The following is a 22,821-nucleotide window of genomic DNA, read 5'->3' on the forward strand; positions in this document are numbered from 1 at the left end:
GAGGGGCACGGCAAGCTTGGGGGCCCGAGTTCTGGGCTGCAGGGGCAGGGCCCGTGACTGCCACCTCGCCTCCCAGCATCCTGTGGTAGGGTACCCCCAACTCTCACTGTTAGAAAGCTGTTAGGGCATCAGTGTAGGGAAGCCTCCTGGAGACACCAAGACCCCCTTCCCTGCGGGGAAGTGTGTGAAGGCCCAGCAAGAGGGCAGAGCAGAATGCACCCCCTGCCGGCCCTGGACACCAACCTGTGCTCCAGAGCCCCCCGTGGCCCCTCCCTTCCCTCCCTCACAGCCAGGTGAACCCGCCGCTCCACCTGTCCCAGAAGCTGGACCTGGCCACTGCCGGCATCTCCAGCATCATCTCTCTGCCGCTCATCATGCCCAGCCTGGACCGCAAGGAAAGCGCCAGCCTCTACCTCCAGGTGCCGCCACTGCCCATCTGCAGGCCCCTCCGCCTCCTTGGGCTGGCTCCTGCTCCCACATCGCCTACATCCTTCTCCCCCGAGTGCTCTGTTTCCCTAGTGTCACAAGAGCCCCAGTTTTAGGAGACAGTCTGGGGATGAGCCCACAGGTTCTAGGGAATTACTGGCCAGTAGACTTGGCCAAAACTTCTCAGGAGTTTTCAGCTTGAAAGACAGAGGTTTCCTTGATCGAAGATGTCAGAGAATGAACCTCTAGTGGCGAGGGGCCCTCGGGGGCTGCATTTGTTGGAGAGAATAGCCCGGTGCCCACTCTTACTGTCTGGTGTACAGTTGGAGCTGGTCCGGGGCTCAGTGAGATCAAGCGGGGCTGGTGCTCGAAGATGGGAGGGCGTCGGCAGAGCCGGCCCATGGGAGTGGGGGCGCCCTGGTGAGCAGTCCGTCGTCTGACACCCTGCGCCCCCCGCCTACCAGACAATCCAGGCCTTGGACGACATGTTACAGGCTCTCATGATGGAGGACCTGGAGCCGAGCATGGCCTTCCTGCAGAGCTTCCTGGAGGTGAGGAAGGGAGATTGAAGCCCTGGGTGTGGGGGGAGGAAAGGAAGCTAAGGGTGCCTGGGGCTCCGCTGCGGCTGAAGGCCACCCTTCGGTCCTCAGACCTCAGCAGGCGTGTCTGTTCCCTGGAGACAGAGCCCTGGTGTCTCCCCTCCTCACGGAGTCCCCAAACGTTCTCAGTCATGGTACATTGTCACCCTGAGGGCTGAGTTTGAATTCGAGAAATAGCCAGGAGTCACTTGAAATGAACTTTCGGGACAAGATGGTAATTAACAAAGTTGATTTAATTTTGGATAAAATACTAGATGTGACTAAAGATAAGGAGACGGGATTGCCCAGCTATCTTATTTTAAACTTTCACTGAAGCTCCAGTACTTTAGTTACCTGATGCGAAGAGCTAACTCCCTGGAAAAGACCTGTTGCTGGAAGGACTGAGGCAAGAGGAGAAGGGGGTGACAGAGGATGAGATGGCTGGATGGCATCACCGACTCAAGGACATGAGTTTGAGCAGGCTCTGGGAGATAGTGAAGGGCAGGGAAGCCTGGCGTGCTGCCGTCCAGGGAGTCACAAAGGGTTGGACACGACTTAGTGTCCAACCTGAACAGCAGCAGCAAAGGCTGTGTGCAGAGAGGAGGCGCGTCCGCGTTAGGACAGTATTTGGGGGCGTGTGTCATTTCTTTTTTTTTTAATGACATTCATTGTTTTCTTGGTAATTTTACAAGCAATGCATGTTCATCACAGAAAACTAGAAAACTATAAAAACTAGATAAACTCGGCCAGCCACGGCCACCCTCCTATGGTCTCTGTGGCCAGGATGCTGCGTGTTTCAGGGGTGTCTGCTTATCTCCGAGGCGGTGGTCGGGGATGGACTGAGGAGGGAGGGTGGGGCCCCACGGAAGGTGTGGGTGGGGTCTCCTTGCTCCCGCTGCAGGTCGTCCTGCCTTGCTTGGTGCAGTCGGATAAAGTGCACGAGCAGACCCGGATCTTGGGCGCCGTTTCTCGGATCCTGAGGTTTATCTGCAATTTCCCCGAGCTGGCAGTGAGTGCCTGGGGCACGTGAGGCTCTGCAGGGGTCCCTGGAGGGCAGCCACAACACCTTGGTCCCACTGCTCCTGTGAGCTCTGAGCAGGCAGATACATCCCAGCCCAGGTGGAGGGCCTTGGCCCAGGGAGCTCCCACTGGCCAGCGTGCCTGGGGGTCTGGCCGCCCCAGTCTCCTGGGTACTGACTTGGAAGGTCCCTTTGCCGGCATTGTGTGGAGCTGCTGAGGTGGGGGCGCCCACAGCGGATACCAAGCCGTGTGGAGGGGAGGGGAAGTCGGAGGGGATGGGGGCTCCCGGGCAGGCCGGGCTGGAGGAGCACCCATGTGGCCCACAGGGTGCAACCGGGCCCCCTCCCGCAGCACATGGCGGAGTTCTCCGTGACTGGGAAGCTGATGGGCACGCTGGGCCTCCTCTGCATGAGCCCCAACCTGGAGGTCGGCATGGCGGCCTCAGAGGCACTGCACTACCTGTTCAAAGTCCTCGCGCTGCAGCGAAGTGAGCATCCTGGCCTGATGCCTCGGGGCCGCGGGAAACGGGGGCCCTGGCTCCCAGTGACAGGCCCCACTGGGAGCCCTGCGAGGTGTTGGGGGGCGCCAGGGGGCCGGCCTCCCTTCTCAGGGCAAGGCCCTAAACACGCCTTATCCAGATGAGCCCCAGCCCAGTGCTGGTGCCACACCCTCTTAGGAGAGATTCCCGGGGACTCTCGAGAGGACAGGGAGCCAGGCTTGCAGCCACCTGTGAGGTCCGCTTGGCCCCTCAGTGTTTCCAGCTGTCCGACCACTGCTGCGAGGGTCCAAGCTGGGAAACGAGGCTCCCTCCTCACGGGACAACCTGGGGACCCCTGATCTGGGCTTCCCCTGCCCCAAGAAAGTCAGAGATCTGGATGCACACACACGCAGAGGTGCCAGAGGAGTTTGCACATCTCCCCCAAAGGGAGCTTCAGAGGCTTGGCTTTTGTGATTAAACTGGGTCTGTTTCCCAGTTACTTAGCAGGGGCCGGGGGAGCGGCATGTGGGAGCAGCGGCCTCGCTGACCTCCACCTGCCAGCCTGGCACCAGGGCCCGGGACCTCGCACGCTGTGCTGGGCCAGCGGCACTTCACCCTGGAACCCTCTTGGTCCGCTGAGGTTTGCTGCGGAAGAGCGAGGGCATGTTCCTTTCTCTCCCGCCGTTGGTTTTGGATCGCAGGTGAGAAGCAGAAGACAGAGAACATCCTGAAGGATCTGCAGAAGCACTTCCGGGGGGAGTGGCTGGCCAGCATCCAGGACCTCACCATGGTAGCGCGCACGCCCCACCCAGCGCGGGCTCCTGGATGGGAAGCACAGGCAGGAAGAGGGCCGGGCCCGAGGGGTGATCCCCACTTCGAGGAAGGGTCCCCGAAGTCCCAGGTCTCGTGGACAGCGTGCTGGAGGGGAAGGCCCCTTCCCCTGGCTGCCCTGGGGTGGACTGAGGTTTCAGTCACTGAGCGGGACTGTGCAGTGAGGTGCGGTCCGCTCTCCTCCCCACACACCTGTCTTTGGCCCAGCTTCCCTTCTGGTTTCTCAGCAGAGGTGGACTGCTGGCCCTGGGCACGGTGCCCCAGGCTCCGCCAGCTCCCGCCACTCCCTCCAGAAACCCAGACACCACCCTTCACTCTCCCTTCCTCTGCATGCCCAGCTCAACCCCACGCCCATCCACTCTGCCTCCTGAACCCCTTGCTCGTCCGCCTGCTCCGCTCTGGTCCCGCCGTGACCGTCACCCACCTGCTGCCTCTCACTGTGGCTGCCCCCTGCTCCTTCCCCATTTGCAGGAGGCCCCTCCGAGGCACCGTTTTCTGCCTCGCAGTCCAAGAATCGTTGCTCAGGCACAGACAGCGTCACCTCACTCCCCTTCAGACTCTGCACGAGTCTGTTCTCACACCGAGGTCCAGTGTCTCACGGCCGGGGAGGCCCCTGGCGTCGGCTAGGCCTCACCTCCGCCTCGTTCTGCGTCCAGTCCTTCCCGCTGGCTCGGGGCTCCCTTGCAGGACAGACCCAGGAGCCCCTCCAGGCCTTTGCGGAATCCGTTGCCTCATCCTGGAAGCCTTCCCGCATTTTCAGCAGGCACCTCCTCCAGAAGCGTCACCTAGTCTCCCAGATCTGGTTGGACACCCCTATCGGTCCCTGCTGCCATCTCCCTGCCGCCCCATTGCTGCCCGCCTCCCTGCCTTGAGGGAGTCCCCAGCTCCCAGCTGCAGAGGCAGGCCCTGCGTCAGGGCTCAGTGCTGCGTGCGACTGGCCGCACCTGCTTCAGACCCGGAAGCCGGCACCTGCTTTGCGGTGCAGTCACCCCGCTAGACATCAGAGCTCAACCCAGATGCAGCCCCCTGCTTGTGTCCAAGTGCAAACCCGGACGCCTTTACCATCTCCCTCTGGGAAGATCTGCTGGAGAAGGGACAGGCTGCCCACTCCAGCGTTCTTGGGCTTCCCTGGTTGCTCAGCTGGTGGAGTCTGTCTACAACGTGGGAGAACTGGGTTCGGTCCCTGGGTTGGGAAGATCCCCTGGAGAAGGGAACGGCCCCCCACTCCAGTATTCTGGCCTGGAGGTCCATGGGGTCGCCGAGAGTCGGACGTGACTAGACGATTCTCACTTCACTCACTTTCACTTCTCTGTGTGCTGCTGTGGGGACCGCTGGCCACGCCCCGCCTCCGCTTCACCCCGCGGGGAGCTGGGTGCTGGCCGGGGCCGCCTGTGCTGGACCCAGGCCGGCCGGCCTCTCCAGGGCATGGAGGCCACGGGCAGACGCAGAGGGGCTCAGCCCAGCTCCCTCTTCCCAGTTCTTCAGGAAGTACCTGACTCCCGAGGAGCGAGCGGACCTAATACTGGTGTCGCTGGAGGCCCTGACCAAGCCCAGCAGGCATGACGCCCGGGCGGCCTCCAGGGTGCTGCGGACAATCCTGAAGTCCTCCGTCCCCAACATTGGCAAGGTAGCTGCTCCAGGGACTCCAGGGCCCGAGGGCAATTTGGGCCTTCTTCCTTTCCATTCCGTGTCGGATCTTGCTGTTTCACTTCCTACTGGTTGGGGTTAAGGAGTCGCGATCCTTGAATCCAGAGGAGAAAAAGTTAAACGAGGCGTGGTTTGCAATTGTGTGGAAGGCCCGTCCATGGGGAGGGGTGACCACCTGTCCTCCGTCTCCACTGGGAAGGGAAGACTAGCGTCAGAGCTACAGCAGGAGGCCCTCGAGGGCCCCCAGGACCAGGAGACCCCTCAGACCTCCCTCCCGCATCCAGACATGGGATGAGACCTCTGAGTGCTCTGTCAGGCCGGTGGGAGAACTCCCAGCAAGATTAGGAGATACCTGTTTCCATACCTTTATGTATGTCTATCCTCTACACCTCTATCTATATCCATGTATCTGTATATCTGTATCTACGTATAAACCTAGGGCACACTGACATGAGCTAGAGCTGGAGCACGGCCCTTTGTTGGAGGTGGGGCTTGTTCACAGAGAAATTAGGCCAGCCCAGTGTCTCTGTATCAGGTCCTCTTCCTTGGACCATTTTCAAAGCTCCTGTGGACAGACGGAGTCGCTCTCCTTTCAATGGCCTGCCCCGCTCCCACCTCCCCCCGACGCCAGTGCGGGCTCCGTGAGCAGTTCTGGGCTCTCCTCTTCTCTCTGGCCCGGGGCGCAATCTGAACACGCCTGAGCCAAAGGTCACCCTGAGGGCAGCCCCCCAGCGCCCACGTGGAGTCCCTGCCGGGCAGCCGGACTCTGCTCCCCACCCCACGCAGAGCTCGGGTCTCCTCCGGCACCACTTTCGTCATCGGAACCTTCTCCCTGTGGTGAACTGGAATTTGCACCCTCGTGGCTCCCAGGCCCAGGTCGGCTTCCCACGTTAGGCTGACTTCAGTTACTATTCAGGTTTACCAACGCCGAGCACCTCGCCCTGGGCTGGCCGCAGTCACGCGCTGTGTTATTTCTTACAAGTCTGCAGGGAAGTAACTGGAGTCGGGGAGAAGCTCACGGGCGGTATGGCCCTGTGACCTTCACTAGACGTGTTAACTCAGACCCATGAGGAGGCTGAACCGGTTCTCGTTGTCCGAGAGGAGCTAGAGCACAAAGAGGGCTGAACTGTCGCCAAAGCCACACAGCTGGTTAGTAGGGAGGGGGGCTCGAATCCAGGCAGAGTGACTCAGGCCCACACGGCCTCCCGTCCACACAGCCGGCGACAGGCCTGCCCTCCCCCCGCCACAGTCTCTGTGTCCCAGTTCCCTGCTCTGATCTTTGTGACCTGGTTTCCAGACCTGACTCCACAGCCTCTTTCCTGCTGCTGTCTACTCTGTGCCTCTTAAACCATGGCAGGGGGACAGCCCCCAGCGCCGCGTGGGCGCCTGGGGCCGAGGCTCCTGCCAAGCGGGTGTCGGGCACCCAGGAAGCAGGCACTCCGCCCCCCCGCCCCCTGCAGGTGCCTGAGATCATCAAGCACGTTTACCACCACATGCACAGCACCACGGACGCCGCGGCCCAGGAGACCATCCGGAAGGTGCTCCACGTGCTGGCCCAGACCTACATGGATGAGGTGGTCCTGACGCTCTTTGAGATGGACGAGCAGTCCCAGAGGTGGGTGGGGCCCCCGGGGCGGGGGGCAGACAAGCTCCCAGGCTCTGCCGATCTGCTTATTCTTAAAATATGTCCAATTTTTAGTACAAGGAAATTCCTTACTTGGGGCAAGGTGATTGTACCATTCAGTTCAGTTCAGTTCAGTCGCTCAGTCATGTCCGACTCTTTGCGACCCCATGAATCGCAGCACACCAGGCCTCCCTGTTCATCACCATCTCCCGGAGTTCACTCAGACTCATGCCCATCAAGCCAGTGATGCCATGCAGCCATCTCATCCTCAGTCGTCTCCTTCTCCTCCTGCCCCCAATCCCTCCCAGCATCAGAGTCTTTTCCAATGAGTCAACTCTTCACATGAGGTGGCCGAAGTACTGAAGTTTCAGCTTTAGCATCAGTCCTTCCAAAGAAATCCCAGGACTGATCTCCTTCAGAATGGACTGGTTGGGTCTCCTTGCAGTCCAAGGGACCCTGAAGAGTCTTCTCCAACACCACAGTTCAAAAGCATCAATTCTTCGGCGCTCAGCTTTCTTCACAGTCCAACTCTCACATCCATACATGACCACAGGAAAAACCATAGCCTTGACTAGATGGACCTTTGTTGGCAAAGTAATGTCTCTGCTTTTGAATATGCTATCTAGGTTGGTCATAACTTTTCTTCCAAGGAGGAAGCGTCTTTTAATTTCATGGCTGCAGTCACCATCTGCACTGATTTTGGAGCCCCCCAAGGTAAAGTCTGACATTGTTTCCACTGTTTCCCCATCTATTTCCCATGAAGTGATGGGACCGGATGCCATGATCTTCGTTTTCTGAATGTTGAGCTTTAAGCCAACTTTTTCACTCTCCTCTTTCACTTTCATCCAGAGGCTTTTTAGTTCCTCTTCACTTTCTGCCATAAGGGTGGTGTCATTTGCATATCTGAGGTTATTGCTATTTCTCCTGGCAATCTTGATTCCAGCTTGTGCTTCTTCCAGCCCAGTGTTTCTCATGATGTACTCTGCATATAAGTTAAATAAGCAGGGTGACAATATACAGCCTTGAAGTACTCCTTTTCCTATTTGGAACCAGTCTGTTGTTCCATGTCCAGTTCTAACTGTTGCTTCCTGACCTGCATACAGATTTCTCAAGAGGCAGGTTAGGTGGTCTGGTATGCCCATCTCTTTCAGAATTTTCCACAGTTCACCATTAATATTGGTTTATTGCAGAAAATTTTGAAAGTATGTACATTTTTGAAAAAGAAAAGAAATCTCACCCCAAGGCAACCTCTGCTGTTACTTAGGTATAATTTATAGTGTGTCTACCTCTTAAGAATGATTTTGTTCAATTTTTATAAACACAACAAAAGAACATACACAAAAAGGGTTTTAAAAAACAGTCACTCAGATATACCAATCTCCACATTTTTTTTCATAGCATTTTTCTCAAAATTAAAACTACTTTGTAAACAATTTTAATAGCCATCTGATATTATGTAGTATGGATGTACTAAGCTGTAAAACATTAAAATTTTTCCATGTAGTAAAATTCATCCTCTGATCACACAGTTCCACAAGTTTTCTCAAACGTATAGTCACAGTCATCACCACCACAATTAAGACACTAAACGCTTCCACTGCCCTCCAAATCCCATACTTCTGGAATCACTCCCTGCCCCACCACGAGCCTTGCCCCCGTTCTGTCCTCCACCCCTGTTGTTGGGCCTTTCCCAGGACGTCCTGGGAATAGAACCACGCAGTACCGTCACACTGCACAGAGCAGAGTCGTGCGTCCGATCCTGGCTTCTCTCGCTCACGTGGGTGTTTGGGATTCATCCAGGGCATCGTGTGGGTCAGAAATTCACCCCGTTCCTTGCTGAACAACAGCACCCCATTGTGTGTTCATCAGCCACCTGGCTTTTCCCAGTTCTGGGCTCTTCCAGATAATGCCGCTATGAATATTTGTGCACAGGCTTTTGTGTAAATGTTGGCTTTCATCTCTCTTGGCTGAGTTCCTAGGGGTTGCATTTCTGGGTAATACGGGAGCTGTCCATTTAACAGCTTTAAAGAAACCGCCAAACTTTTCCACCGTGGTTGTGGCGTTTGCCTTTCTGCCAGCGGTTTACCAAAGTGCTTTCGGGTTGCTTCCACCCTTGCCCACACTTGGTATCGTCATTAAGAAAGACCTAGTCATTCTAGTAAGTGTGCAGGGGCATCTTGGTTTTATTTGCGTTTGACTCTTAATTGCACCTGATGTTGACCGTGATTTCTTGTGTTCATTTACCTCCGCATATCTGCTTTGGCCAAATTTCCAAATCTTCTACCCATTTCTTTCCTTTTTTATAAGCCCTTTTCACTATTTTAAAGTACTTTTTAATATTTCTGTCTTTGTTTTCATTTATTTGGCTGTGCCGGGTCTTAGCTGTGGCACGCGGGACCTCGTTCCTCACCCGGGGATGGAGCCCGTGTCCCGTGTCTGGGCGGAAGGGGTCCTAACCGCTGGGCCACCGGGCGAGGCCTCGGGCTCTCATTTTATGGCTTCTTTCCTGTTTGCCTCCTCCAGGCTCTGATCCTACGTTTCCACTTCCCTGAATTATTTTGGATAGCTTGTGTGTTTTTTAAGGCATTCCTTCCGGTAAAGCGTCTGTCTACAGTGTGAGAGACCTGGGTTCGATCCCTGGGTCGGGAAGATTCCCTGGAGAAGGAAATGGCAACCCACTCCAGTACTCTTGCCTTGAAAATCCCATGGACGGAGGAGCTTGGTGCAGGCTACTATCCATGGGGTCGCAAAGAGTCGGGCACAACTGAGCAACTTCACTTTTCTTAATGTATCCATTGTATTTTGACTCCATCAATTTTTAGTGGAGTCCTAGGGATTTACAAACCTCAATTGTCATAGTGTGCTGACATCCCTAAACTTTCATAGTCCATTTAGAATTAATATTTTACAGCCTCAAGAAAACGTGGAAGCTTTCAACATGTAGCTTCCTTGGCTTCCTTACTTATGGAAGTAAGGAAGGAACTTACACATGAAGAAACACCACCAAAAAAAAGTTTTAATTTTTGCTTTAATAGTCATACATATTTTTAAACTTATCATGGGAAGCTATAAAGTATTTGGCAAACGAATTCAAAGTCTATTACTAATTGAAAAAAAAAAATCCTCTATTATGGGAAAAAACTTCCCTGGCATGATGAAGAGCATTTATCAGAAATTAATAAGCAATCTTAATTTCCCAGTTGAGAAATTACATACCTCCCTGGCCAGGGCTCTGCTGGCCAGGACAGAGCAAGGCAGCTCTGGTCTGTCTCTTCCCCTGATGAACACGCGAAACACTGGCCAAGCGCCCATGTTTTCTGTTTGGCTTCTTTCCTTCGTCTTTTCTCCCGAGAGCCCTGAGATGCCACATCACCAGCAGGGAGGCTCTCTTCATCCTCGTCTTCAGCCTCTCGATTTTTTCATGACCCTCTCCTGTCTCGCAAAGGTCATGGCTTCTTGGGTACAGCAAGTGGACTTTCCTGAAATTATATCCTGTTATTTGGAGAAATAATTTTCAGATCTCTCCTCTTCCTCTGGGTGTGAATTTGTCAGGTTGGGATGAGCAGGTAAGGTGTCCCAGGCAAGGGAAAACATGAGTGAAATGCATTCAGGCAAGGCTGGAAGGGCCTGTGCGGGGAAGTGACCGCTGGGGCCTGGAGGGTGGCCTGCTGGGCCCGGACCGGCGGCTGGAGCACCAGCCGGGACGCGGCCACAGGGGTGGCTTCTGACCCGTGGGCCTCAGCTGCTTCCTTCTGGCAGGTTCGCAGGCTGTGTGAGCACTTTGAGAGCCACCTGCACATGAGGTGGCAGAGGACAGGAGGTGCGGAGGCGATGGAAAGATGGAAGGAGTTGACGGAGGAAAGGGGAGGGGAGAAGGCAGAGCGAAGGGTAGGAAGAGGGAGCTGGGCCCTGAGCAGAGCGGCAGAGCCCCTCCCGGGAGGCTGACCTTGCCAGTGGGCTTTCGCCCTGCAGCGGGGCTCACAAGCCCTGGGAGATCCTGGCGTCCTTCCCCAAAGGCTACGAAGTGATCATGGAGCACCTCCTGCAGAGGCTGACTCCCCAGCAGAGGTCCCGGCCCCACGAGCCCGGCTGCAGAGCACAGATCTCTCCGTTGATCGTACGCGGGCTCGAGGAGGGCGGGGTGCCCCGGGGTCCGTCCCAGGCTGTCCGGAGCTCTCAAGTGGCTGCTGTGGACAGAGGAGGCTGAACACCCTTGCGGCCTCCTCTCGGGTGGGGCCCCGGGGAGTCTGCCATGCCTGAGAACCGGCTCCTCATCCTCCTGGGCAAGACAGAGTGAGACCAGCACCCCAGTGCGAGAGAAGCAAGCCACCAGCAGAGCCCCCAGAGGGCTTTAAACGGAGAGCAGCCCAGAAGGCCCTGCACTTCCTGGGCTCGGCAGAGGGCCCCGGGGGCTGGCCGTGGGTCGTGTCGGCCCGGTGCTGCAGCTGACAACGACCCCCACCCCGCAGGCCACCAGGGCCCTCCACGAGCTGCTGCTGGAGCCCAGCCGGAGAGTGGAGGTGCAGGCCTTCTTCCCGTACCTGTTCCTGGCCCTGCTGTTCCGAATCTCCTCCCTCCTGGGGGTGGGGGCCGCCCAGCCCCCTGTGAGCCAGGGGATGGACCCCGTCAGGTACTCCCTTTCCGGCTGTCGCTCGGGGACCTCGTCTGCCGTTTTTCAAGTCTGCCGGGCCCGGGCTCCCCGTACTCCCTCCAACAGCTCTTGCCAAGGCTTTTATTGATGATTTTTTTCTTACTTATTTTTGGCCACGTTGTGTGGTACGCAGAATCTTAGTTCCCCAACCGGGGATGGAACCTGAGTCCCCTGCCCTGGGAGCTCGGAGTCTTAGCCACTGGACCGCCAGGGGGGTCCTTGGCCGGGCTTCTTAGAAAGACTTTCTGTACATCTGGCTTTCTGGGCGGATGCAGGGATCCTGTCCCTCCATGACAGCGGTGCAGAAGCTGACACCACGAACCTGAGTCTGCAGAGCCTCGCCCCCACCCTGGTGCCCCAGCTGTCTTGGCTTCCGGCACCTCGTTCGAGGAACGTTGCCAGGGTCCCTGAGGGCTGTCCCACCCCCTAAAGCTGGCGGCTGTGCGGGAGGCTGGGTGGACAGGAGGTTCCCAGGTGAGGAGAGGACGACCTTTCCTCTGCTCTCTGCACCCCCCGCCCCCCAGCTGCTCCGTGGAGGCGCTGAAGACCCTGATGAGGAGCGCGGGGTACAGCGACCACGTGGCCTGCGTTCAGGAGCTGCAGGGCTGGGAGCTGCTCACCAGTCCGGAGAGACACCGCGACGGGGTGGCCCTGCTGGGCAGGTGAGCCTGGGCCGTGCCTGCCCGGGGCCCGCCCCCTGGTGGAGCCCCGCCCCGCCCCTGGGGCCCGCCCCCTGGTGGAGCCCCGCCCCCTGGTGGAGCCCCACCCCGCCCCTGGGACCCGCCCCCCTGGTGGAGCCCCGCCCCGCGCCGGGGACCCCTGTACGCAGGCCTGAGCCCGGGCGCCCGTCCCCGCAACAGGGCCATGGTCCTCCGCAAATGCTGGCATAGCCGCCCGGTGTTCCGCCTCACCATCCGCGTCCTCCAGGACCCCGACCTCGAGAACCACATGACGGCTCTCGTGTTCTTCACCGAGGCGAGTGGCCGGGTCTGGAGGGCGGGTGGGGGGCTGCGCCTCCGGGAGCAGTTACTCCGGGGGCCGTGGCCTGACTCACATCAGGCTGGGAGACGTTGCTCGGGACACCTGGTTGGTCACCTGGAATCTCAGGCCTTGAGTTTACCTGGTGCGACTGAGTCTCGGCTCTAATTTCATGACCACGACGGCGCCCCCGCAGCCACCCTGCCTCAGAGTCACTCTCTGCTCAGCTCTCTGGTTGGCTCAATGTATTCTGGTCACCTGGCAGCATAAAGGCATAGAAATTTGGAAGTTATGGAAAAGAATCTTACAAGCAACAAAACCATGAATAATGGTGATGCTCGGAAGAAACCACTTCTAGATTTTGGTCTGAATGGGGGGGGTGGGTGTTTTCCTGGAGGAGGAAATGGCAACCCACTCCAGTACGCTTTCCTGGAGATTCCCATGGACAGAAGAGCCTGGCGGGCTGCAGTCCATAGGGTCGCACAGAGTCGGACACGACTGAGCGTCCGAGCCACCACCGTGGGTGTGTTTGTCATGTCTGAGATCACTGTCCGTTCATGTTCTGTATTCTACCGTGTTAGAGCACCTTCTGCGTCATTACGTATTTTTTCTGAGGGGGGGCTATGCATAAGTTTTAATGGGGATGTAGCATCTCATCACAAAGGTATTTTATGGTTGATCTGACATTCAGTTTCTAATTTTAAACTATTATAATAACACTATAATGAGCATCTCTTTGTGAAAGCTTTGTCCATATTCCAGATTATTCGCTTAACTACGAAACATAGTAAGTGGAAGACTTGGTTCAAAAAATATGAATGTCTTCTATGACTCTTGAGACTGATGCCAAGTTAGTCTGATGTGTCTAATTAGACCAATGTCCTCCAGTAAAGTTGTACCAACTTATACTCCCACCGGCGGTGTTTAAAGGGAGTTCAGGATTTCTGACTCACCACAGCTTTAAATAAGCTCCTTTTGTCATTTGAAGCCACAGAGTTGTTTCAATAGGAGTGGATTTCTTCTGAAATAACAGAGAGAGAGGTTATACAGTGCTAGTCCTGGAATGCAGCCGGATAGAACCTGCGGGGTTGCGCTGTGTTTTGTGCAGGTTGAGGGCATCAGTGTCTTGTCTGTGGACCCGCCCCCCCACACCCGTGAACCTGTGTTGATTTGTGCACGGGGGTGGGGCGCTGACCAGGCAGACGGGGACCCGTGTCGTGTTGTCAGAACCCCTGCTGAGGATGGCAGGTGTGGACAGGCACGCCCCGGCCCCTCACCAGAAGGGGACTCTGTGCGCAGTGACTGGCCAGCATGAGTGCCCCTCCTCTCTTGGGAGCTTGCCCACGCCAGACCGCTGGGCCCCGACGGCCGAGGCCTGGACTCCGAGGGCCTGGGGGAGGGCTTCGTTTTCTGGATCTATTCCAGTGGTGGTTCTCCTCCGGGCGGTCCTGGGACCCAGCTTCGGGAAGCAGCAGAGGGCACATGCCAGGGCGGCAGGGGGGCCCCCACATGGAGGGGTCCTGGACTCAGGCTGTGCCGGGGAACCCTCTGGGCATCTTCTAAACACACCAAGGGTTGACCACTGCACCACCCCTCCGCCGTCCTGCCTACGTATCCTCTCTACCGGTGGCCTGGGGTGGGGTCTCGGTGGCTGTTTACTTGAGAAGACCCCAAGCTTAGAGCTGTCTTCTGGAAATACAGCTAGGATGGAGAACCTCTCTAGAAGTTCCCCCAAATGCATGATGTCCATGGAAAACAGGGGAGATGGGCCTTCGTGTCTCCCACCCTTCTTGGACTTCTGGGCTGGGAAGCGGGGAGGGAGGAGTCAGCAGCTGGGGAGAAGGCTGGACCAGCTTCACTACCAGCCATTGAAGGGCGGTCCAGTCAGTTCTAAGGTGGAAAACCAGTGGGGCTTTAGGTACCAGCTGGAGAAGTGGATCAGGGTCTGTCAAGGGGAGAGAATGGCTATGACAACTCCTAATAATACACATGCTTTTCACCTGCCCTGTTTATTGTTTGGCTTCCTTGGTGGTTCAGACAGTAAAACATCTGTCTGCAGTGCGGGAGACCCGGGTTCGATCCCTGGGCTGGGAAGGTCCCCAGGAGAAGGCAGTGGCAACCCACTCTAGTCCTCTTGCCTGGAAAATCCCATGGACAGAGGAGCCTGGTAGGCTACAGCCCATGGGGTCCCAATGAGTCGGACACGACTGAGCGACTTGACTTTTGTTTGGTTATCCTCATCTGTTTCCTGGGCAGGATCATAGTAAAAATATGTAAAACCATCAGGGCCATCAGCTTTTGTCCAGGATTCTCAAGGAGGTCAGTAGTTTTAACTCTTGCTGTAACTCTGTGAAAAAAAGGTGTTATTACCTCTGTTTTGCAGAGGATGAAACTGAGGTTCAAAGAATCTAAGAAAATTGTTCAGCTAGAGAGTCCAAGGGGTGGGTCTGCCTGTCTGCCAGTCAGAGACAGTAGCTGTCCCCCAAAACACCCCCATCACCAGACTACTCGTGGAGACACAGACGTGCGTGCACACAGAACAAGCTCCTGTTGGTTAAATGCATCACATTAGCTTTGGTCTTGTTCACTTTTATTTTAAATAATATAAATACACGTATAATTTACATAAATATACAAAGAAATTCACGTTTGCTATTTTCTTCTCATTGTATTTTGTTTTCTAAATTGAATGTACATTCTATTGAAACTAGAATTTATTTTCTAAATTTAATTATATTCTACTTTCCAGATTCTAAATTTGTTTCTTTTAATTATATTCTATTTTCTAAATCATTTGCTATTTTCTTTTAACTGTCGCCTTTTTTTCTTTCCCATTTTTCCATCTGCCTCCAGCCTCACCGCCCCTGCACCCATACTTCTCATATGCGAGCAACCAAACATGCCTCCTGTGTGTGTGCTCACCAGTGCTTCTTACCTTGATCCCCTGGGGTTCCCCTTGTCAAAGGCCCCCTAGGGAGACTTGCAGGCTGGAGGACAACTTCCGGAACGACAGCCTGTGAACATGACCCTCCAGCTGACCGTTGGCCCCTGTAGCAGTTCTTCCAAATCCTGAAAAGCGTTTCCTCACTCTCGAGCAGGAGCCTGGACTCTGGGTCGCCGAGGACGCCTCCTCCGGGCCCGCCTCCTCCGACTCTCTCCGTGTCCTTGCGCAGCTGCTGCAGTGCCCGGACGTGGCGGCCGCTGCCAACGAGGAGATGGTCAGGACCCTAGCCAACTGGTTCCAGCGCGAGGAGCCGGCTGTCGTGAAGCTGCTGCTGCGGGCGGTGGAGATCCTCTCCAGGCACAAGAACACAGTGAGCTGGCCGCACCGTGGGCTCCTGGACCTGCAGGCCTAGAGGGCCCGGGGTGGACCGGGCGGACCCCTCTCGCAGGGCCAGACCGAGGCAGTCCCCGCGAAGCCAGCCCACTGAGGACGGGGCTGGGGAAGAGCCCCTGCTGCTCACACTGCCCCGGGAAAGAAGGGGAGGCTTCCCACAAGGGCCCCGGGGTGCCAGGGCGCCAACCCGCTGGGTCTCCTGGAGCCCGGTGTCCTCACCAAGGAGGAGGCGGAGGGGAGGGTGCTGGGGGCTGGGGGTGAGGGGTGTCTCCTCCCTCCCCATGTGCGACACCCAGGGGGAGGCTTCCCCTCTGCTGGCATGTCCCCACCAGCACCCCCTTTGCTGGCACCCCTCTTTTCCTGCACCCCTCTTTGCCAGCACCCCCTCTCTGCCGGCAAAGCCCCTGCCAGCACCCAGGTCCAGGGACAGGAGGGGTGTGCCCCCGTCAGCCTGTGTGTGGTGGGGGTGGGGGCAGCTCCCCGGCGGGTGGCACTGTCCCGGCGCCCATCCACAGGGGAAGCAGCTCCGCGCCCTGCAGCCCTATGTGCTCAGCTGCTGCTACTCTGCGGACGGCAGTGTCGTGGCCAAGACCTTCCAGGTGCTCAGGGACCTGGTGGACCAGCTGCCCTGGCAGCACTCGGCCGCCTTCCTCATCCAGCTCGCGTTCACCCTCCCACCCTTCCTGGAGGAGGTGCGTCCCCTGAGGCCTGTCTCCCTCCCGGGGCGTCGGCTGTCAGGTAACGGGGTGGCCAGAACTGTCTCCGAGGCCCTCTGGCCAGACGGCGACGCCTGTGAAGGGGCTGACGGCTGTGGCCCCCGGCCTGGGGATGGTCCAGAGGGCAGGGGGCAGTCGCAGTGGGGCCGTGATGCCGGGGGCCCTGCGGACGGAGGGGGCTCGGGGCTGCCGTCTGGAAGGCGGGGCTCCACTGCCTGCCCCGCGCGGGGGTGCACGTGTGTGTTCTCCCCCAGGAGTCCGAGCATCTGCGCCTGACAGCCTTTGAGATCTACGGGGCACTCCTGGCCAAGGTCAGCAGGAGGGTCTTTGTCTTCCCCTTGAGGCACCAGGTCCTCAACCTGCTCATCCTCCTAGTACTCCACCTGGAGGATGCGAACAGCAGAATAGCTCAGGTGAGAGGCCCCGGGGCGGAGGGGCGGGCGGTGCGAGCAGGATGTTAGTGAGCACTTGGCGAGGGGCCGAAGAGGCTGACTGGAAACGGGGTCCTGGGACGGAGAGGCACCCACTGGGGGCAGAGAGGGCTGGCCCAGGTTCTGGAGTGGGCGGGCTGGGCTCTGAGCCTAGCTGCTGAGAAGCGTGGTGGGCGGCCCGCTCACACCAGGCTCCTTCACCCAGTGAGGCGCTCACGGGCACAGGTCAGGACACCCTGGACCAGCCGGGGAGCTGGGACGTCCCCTTTGTGGGTGGGTCTGTCCCAGTCAGCTGGGTGGCCACCTTTCTGGCAGAGCCAACCTTGATGAGAGGAGTGATCCCCAGCCAGAGGATCTGGATTTCCAGGAAATCTCCGAGAGGCTGTTTTGGGGGCTTGGGGGCTGTGGGCTGGCGGAGTAGGTGAGGAGGTGGGTCTCGCTGCGGTAACATAGCAACTGGGAAAATCATCACCACGATTTTTCAGCTTCCTGTCAGTGGGAGGAAGGGTACAGGAACAGCCAAAGGACGGCCCGGCCTTCCTCCCAGGGGTCGCCCGGGTCCATTGAGTCCCGTCCCCGCAGGGCTGATCTCACTGTCGCCTGTCTCCGCCCCCATGCCCTCAGGGTCTCGGCCCGGCCTGCACCCTGACTCCTCCAGCTGGGCTTCCCTGTCTCTCCAGATCTCCCGGCCCACCCTCTGCCACCTGGCCACCTTGCTGGGCTGGTCAAAGCTCAGGGCGACTTTCGCTGAGAAAGACGTGTGGACCATCCTCAGTGCCCTGGTGGGTCGCGGCTTGTGCGCCGCATGCTCTTGTGGGGGTGGCTGGGGCACCAAGCTGTCGGGTTTCTCTCCCCGCGGCCACAGCGGTACAATAGCGAGCCCAGGGAAAGTGGGACCCAGAGCCTGGGCAGTCTGCGGGGGCCTTTGTGGAGCAGGAGCAGGAGTGCGGACTTCCCTGGGGGCTGACTTTGCGGGCCGGGGCGGGGCGTGGGCCGAGGGCGGGGCCGGGCGGGGCCAGGTGGGGCGTGGGGCGGGGCAGGGGCGTGGGGCGGGGCAGGGGCGTGGGCGTGGCATGGGCCGGGTGGGCGGGGGTAGGCGGGGCGTGGCGTGGACCGGGGGTGGTGCCGGAGAGGCGGGGCTGGGCGGGGCAGGGCGGGGCAGGGCGGGGTCGGGCAGGGGAGTCAGCGGGGGCCGGGGGCGGGGCGTGGGGCGGGGCGTGGTGGGCGTGGGGCGGGGCGTGGGGCGGGCCGGGTTGGGGCGGCAGGAGCAGCGGCGCCTCTTCCGCAGCTGCAGCAGGAAACGGGTCGAGCCCTCTGGTTCCTGAAGCAGAGCGTACTGCTCTTCAGGAGCCCGCAGGTCCCCATCCGCCGGACCGCCGTGTGGTTCGCAGGTACGGCGGGCCTCCCCTCTACCCGGGGCGCCGTGTCCCCATGCTGGGGCCCTTCACACAGCCCAGGGAGCCGGGACAGCGGGCAGACAGCCTGGGGTAGTGACCGAGCAGGGCAGAGCGCTGTTTGCACCTGCCTCCCGCCCCACCCCGCTGGGAGGCCCTGCCTGAGCTGGGCGGCCTTCCCCCGCAAAACAAACCGCATCCTGGGAGGGCAGCTCAGAGACTGGAGTGGCCGGCTCCATCAACGCCCCCAAGGAAAGCACTGTCCAGCACAGGTGATGCCCCATTTGTTCGAGGCCCTTCAGAGAAGCTGGGAAGTCATCCTGGTTTCAAGGAGAAAGTCAGGACCCCAGGCCGGGTGTGGGAGGGACAGACAGACTGAGAGAGGGCATGGGGAGTGTTTGGGGAAGAGGCACAGAGCAGGTGCAGCGGGGTCCCCTGGTCCTTCGTGGGCCCGTGAGGCGCTCCGTGGGCCAGTGAGGCGCTCCGTGCCCCCCGCAGGCCAGATCATCCAGACCCTGGGCGCTGAGGAGGCCAGGGAGATGGACGAGGTCCACGCAGGTCAGTGCAAGCCCGCGCCTGCTGCCTGTCCCTCAGATGTGGTTGAGGGGGCTCAGAAATGAGGGCAAGTGGGCTCACAGCAGTCACCATCGGCGGGTGGTGACGGGGAGGCTTGTCATTTGGGGGCACATGGGGGCTCCTGGCACCTTCTTTCTGACTGGGCGGCTGCCCCATATCCCCCACCTTCCACCTCCCCTTCCCTCTCCCTAGCCCGCAGCCCTGCCTGGTGGGCTTCCATGGTGCCTGGAGTGGGGCGGAGCCAGGCCGGGGGAAGTGGGCAGGAATCCCCCGGTTGGTCTTGGACTGGATGAGCCCCAGCCTCGCCTCTCAGAGCCCCGCAGTGTGCGGTCCCAGGCCCGGAACTACTCTGGCTCCCCGTTCACAAGCTGCTGGCCCCTGGCCCACAGCCCTCCCCTTCCTGCACAGCATCCACCTGCCCCCTGAGCCCCGCACCCCCAGGCCCTCTGGCTCAGCCTGTGTGTCTGTCACAGCTCTGAGGCACATGCGGGCAGACCCAGACCCCACAGTCAGCTGCCTCGCCACGCAGACCTCCTACATCCTGGAGGCCAAGGAAAAGACATGGGTCGCCAGCTCCACCTCCTGCTTCTGCCCCAGGAGGTTGCGGAAGGCCTGCTTCTGAGCCCGCGGCTCGTCAGATGGGCCTGCGGCGGCAGAGACCGTGGCCTGGCTTCTGAACCTTGCCGTCGACGTGGGGCGTCCCTGCAGAGCTTCTGTAATAAAAGGAGAAAGTGGAGACTTCCAGCTGGGGCGTTGCTTTGTCTTCCCTGAAGCCCACTCCCACCCACTCCCCCTCCTCCGGGTCTAGGTGGCTTTCCCTGCCCTGCCCGCACTGCCCAGGGCCTGGCTGCCAGGGCGAGAGGGCTGTTTGAGCATCAGCTTGAACTGCTGATGGGAAAGCTGGAGGAAAGCGATGATGAGATTCAGGGGGTGTGGGCAGGGCTCCTGGCTGTAGGCGACGGCGGCCTCCCTGGTTGATTTAAGTGGGAGGACAGCTTATGGGAGGGTGTGAGTCAGCTCCTGAAACATCTTGGGAGGTCAGAGAGCTGGACACTGTGCTCCGGACCCAGGGCGACTCCACAGAATCCCACCCCGCTGTCCTTGACCCAGCCAGACCGGCCTGGTGACAGCACTCAGGCCTGGATCCTGAAAGCCTGTTCCTCCTGCCACCCGAGAGGTCAGCCGGGTGAGCGCCTGCCGTATCCCGCTGCTCCTGCTGGAACCGGCCCTGCCTGGGACCATCCCACCATCCCTGGAGTGGCTCTGTGTCCACACTGGGTCCCTGGCTGTTCCCACCATCTCCGCCCGCTCCTGCCAAGGAGCCGGAGCTGCTCCTGTTACCCGCAAGCTCAGTCAGCTGGCCCTGGACAGAGCTCTAGGCACACCATGGCCTCTGTGACCTGTGCCTGAGCCCCCGGGGACACGCAGAGCACCCACACTTCCCTCTCAGCGGTGACGATGCTCCCCCACCTTGTCTGAGCCTGGGCAGCGGCTGGAGTCTCTGACATGATAGCCTCAGAGGCAGAGCTAAAGCCCGCACTAACAGTGGCACCGGCCAGAAGCCTCTTCCACCCATGGCCTTTGCCACCAGCTGGCACTGGGGCCTTACCAGCTGCACCCCTTGCCGGTGGAGGTGTGAGGGGAACTCCACAAGACTCGGGGAGCATGAGCCGTCCCAAAGCGCTTCTGAGGTCACTGCTTTGCGACAAGCAGAGACGGAGGGCGGATCTTATTCAAACCCAGCAGCAGGTCACACGCACTGGTATAGAACCTGCTTCAGGGACCACCAGCCCCCTAGCCTTGGGTACGCTGAGTGAAGGGGCCCCGTGGGCAGAGACCAGTGCGGCAGGAAACAGACTCTAAGGCCCTCTTGTCCCAGGGCGGTCTGGACCAAGTCTGTTGGCTTCTGGGCCTCACTTCCCTTCATTTGTAAGTTGAGAGGGTTGGAAAGAGTGATTTTTTAAGATGCCACTTAGCCCTGGCAATGAATGTGTTCGTGCTTAGTTGCCAAGTCACGTCTGACTCTTTGTGACCCCGTGAGCCGTAGGCTGCAGACTCTGCCCATGGGATTCTCCAGGTAAGAATACTATGGAGTGGGTTGCCATTTCCTTCTCCAGGGGATCTTCTCAACCCAGGGATTGAACTCGCGTCTCCTGCATTGACAGACGGGTCCTTTTTAGCTGGGCTTGTATCAGATTTTGAGAGGTGATGCTTGTCTGGGAAAGCCACCTGGTAACTTACATCCCACCCAGAATTTCTCTTCTTGAGACTTGCTTATTCCCCAAGTTTCCTATAGCAAGCAGTTGTTACTCTTACAATCTGGAGAGAAGGATCCCACATGGATGAAAAGGGCCATCACTTAATTGGCTGTTCCTGCCTCCCACCCCTAAGTGCCTTGAGATCTCGAAGACGTGAGTTTGGAAAAACCATCTTTTGTGGCCAGCGTCTGGCTGCAGTCAGCTCCGGGCCTCTGACAAGTTCAGCAGCGCCGGGGCCGCCTCTTCTGGTTTCGCCCACACCCCGCTTGGTTGTCCTGAAGCTGGCGACGCCTAGTCACTGCCTCCCGCATGCCAGTGGCTCTGTCCCCAAGGACAGATCCTCCGTGAAAAACAGTCTGTGGGGAGACCGGGTGGGAGGTGGCCTGGGTGGGGCTCCATCAACCAGCCAGGAGCCAGCGCTACCCCCAGGGTGGGGAGGCTCCGTACCTGCCCCCCACCCCAGGGCTGGGGGCATGCGTCTCTATCAGTGGCTCAGGATTCCCCCCTGCTTTCCAGGCCCCTTCCACCTGAGGACCAGAAGCCTCCCAGGGATGACCTCTTTCTGACCACAGTATCTTTGCCTCCTGCAGACACACGCTCCCGCCACCAGCCCATCACCAGCTGTGGGTCTGGCTCAGCAGCAGGGCCTGTGCAGGCTAACAGCACAGCTTGGATTTGTATTTGCAAAACAAAGCAGAGAGACACCCTTGTCTTAATACAAACATCAGAAAGGAAAGCTTTGAGATAGCCGGGAGTGCGGAAGCTGCTGACAGGCCCTAGCCTCGCTGCCGGTGCGCCTGGCGTGGTAGGGGTTGGTGTGGTGATGTGTGGTTTTCAAAAGGGAAAGGTAGGTTTAGATGGTTTGTTCCATCTCCTCACGCCTCTCACCAAGATTGCTCTTCTTTCTTTCTTCATTTGTTCCCATGCTCACTCTTTAAATGTTTGCTCAGCATCTGTGGCTGCAAGCCACCGAGAGGGAATACAGACAGAAACCAACTGAAATCAGTACCCTTCCCCCCAAAGAGGGTAAACTTTGTGGTCCAGGAATTACATCTCAATAAATCTGTTATTGAAATGTTTTCATTAGAGCTGAGCCTGACAAAGTAGAGAACCGTACCCAGAGGAGGGGCAGGGCAGCGGTGGGGAGGGGGGTGGGCGTGGACTCTGAAGTACAGAGTCCGGGCTAGAGGAGCATCACTGAGGCCTGGGGAACCTGGCAACCGACAGGACCTGGTGAGCTCTAGGCTTGGGGGCACCTCAGTTTTAAAGGAACAACTATGCCTTCCAGGGTGATGAGCATGTTACAGGGTTGTTCGGCATCTCATAGATGTCTTTACATTAAAAATAGGGCTTTTAGTTCAAAATAATGGGGCTTGGTAACTCTTGACTTCCTACTTTTTTTTTTTTTTGACTTCCTGCTTTTAAAAGATGCTTGCTCCTTGGAAGAAAAGCTATGACCAACCTAGACAGCATATTAAAAAGCAGAGATATTACTTTGCCAATGAAGGTTGTCTAGTCAAAGCTATGATTTTTCCAGTAGACATGTATGGAAGTGAGAGTTGGACTGTAAAGAAAGCTGAGTGCTGAAGAATTGATGCTTTTGAACTGTGGTGTTGGAGAAGACTCTTGAGAGTCCCTTGGACTGCATGGAGATCCAACCAGTCCATCCTAAAGGAAATCAGTCCTGAATATTCATTGGCAGGACTGATGCTGAAGCTGAAACTCCAATATTTTGGCCGCCTGATGCGAAGAACTGACTCATTTGAAAAGACCCTGAGGCTGGGAAAGATTGAAGGTGGGAGGAGAAGAGGATGACAGAGGATGAGATGGTTGGATGGCATCACTGACTGGATGGACATGAGTGAGTGAACTCTGG

General features: G+C 58.1%; 1 protein-coding gene across 1 annotated transcript in view; it reads left to right on the forward strand.

Moving 5' to 3' along the window:
• The window catches only part of LOC138416196 (maestro heat-like repeat-containing protein family member 7), a 23,659-nt gene extending 4,228 nt beyond the window's left edge, over positions 1 to 19,431 (forward strand). The window contains exons 4-21 of the mRNA XM_069544998.1: positions 290 to 419; positions 891 to 977; positions 1,906 to 2,013; positions 2,376 to 2,511; positions 3,204 to 3,292; positions 4,811 to 4,960; positions 6,441 to 6,595; positions 10,577 to 10,721; positions 11,074 to 11,234; positions 11,780 to 11,917; positions 12,116 to 12,230; positions 15,407 to 15,547; positions 16,086 to 16,262; positions 16,541 to 16,699; positions 17,398 to 17,499; positions 18,006 to 18,108; positions 18,610 to 18,669; positions 19,161 to 19,431. Coding sequence (XP_069401099.1) covers positions 290 to 419; positions 891 to 977; positions 1,906 to 2,013; positions 2,376 to 2,511; positions 3,204 to 3,292; positions 4,811 to 4,960; positions 6,441 to 6,595; positions 10,577 to 10,721; positions 11,074 to 11,234; positions 11,780 to 11,917; positions 12,116 to 12,230; positions 15,407 to 15,547; positions 16,086 to 16,262; positions 16,541 to 16,699; positions 17,398 to 17,499; positions 18,006 to 18,108; positions 18,610 to 18,669; positions 19,161 to 19,309 — 2,305 coding nt within the window. The 3' untranslated portion in view covers positions 19,310 to 19,431. The remainder of the gene's footprint in view (positions 1 to 289; positions 420 to 890; positions 978 to 1,905; positions 2,014 to 2,375; positions 2,512 to 3,203; positions 3,293 to 4,810; positions 4,961 to 6,440; positions 6,596 to 10,576; positions 10,722 to 11,073; positions 11,235 to 11,779; positions 11,918 to 12,115; positions 12,231 to 15,406; positions 15,548 to 16,085; positions 16,263 to 16,540; positions 16,700 to 17,397; positions 17,500 to 18,005; positions 18,109 to 18,609; positions 18,670 to 19,160) is intronic.
• Positions 19,432 to 22,821: the final 3,390 nt, after the last annotated feature.

The sequence above is a fragment of the Ovis canadensis genome, chromosome 12, assembly GCF_042477335.2.
Source record: "Ovis canadensis isolate MfBH-ARS-UI-01 breed Bighorn chromosome 12, ARS-UI_OviCan_v2, whole genome shotgun sequence".
In the NCBI taxonomy this organism is placed as follows: domain Eukaryota; kingdom Metazoa; phylum Chordata; class Mammalia; order Artiodactyla; family Bovidae; genus Ovis; species Ovis canadensis.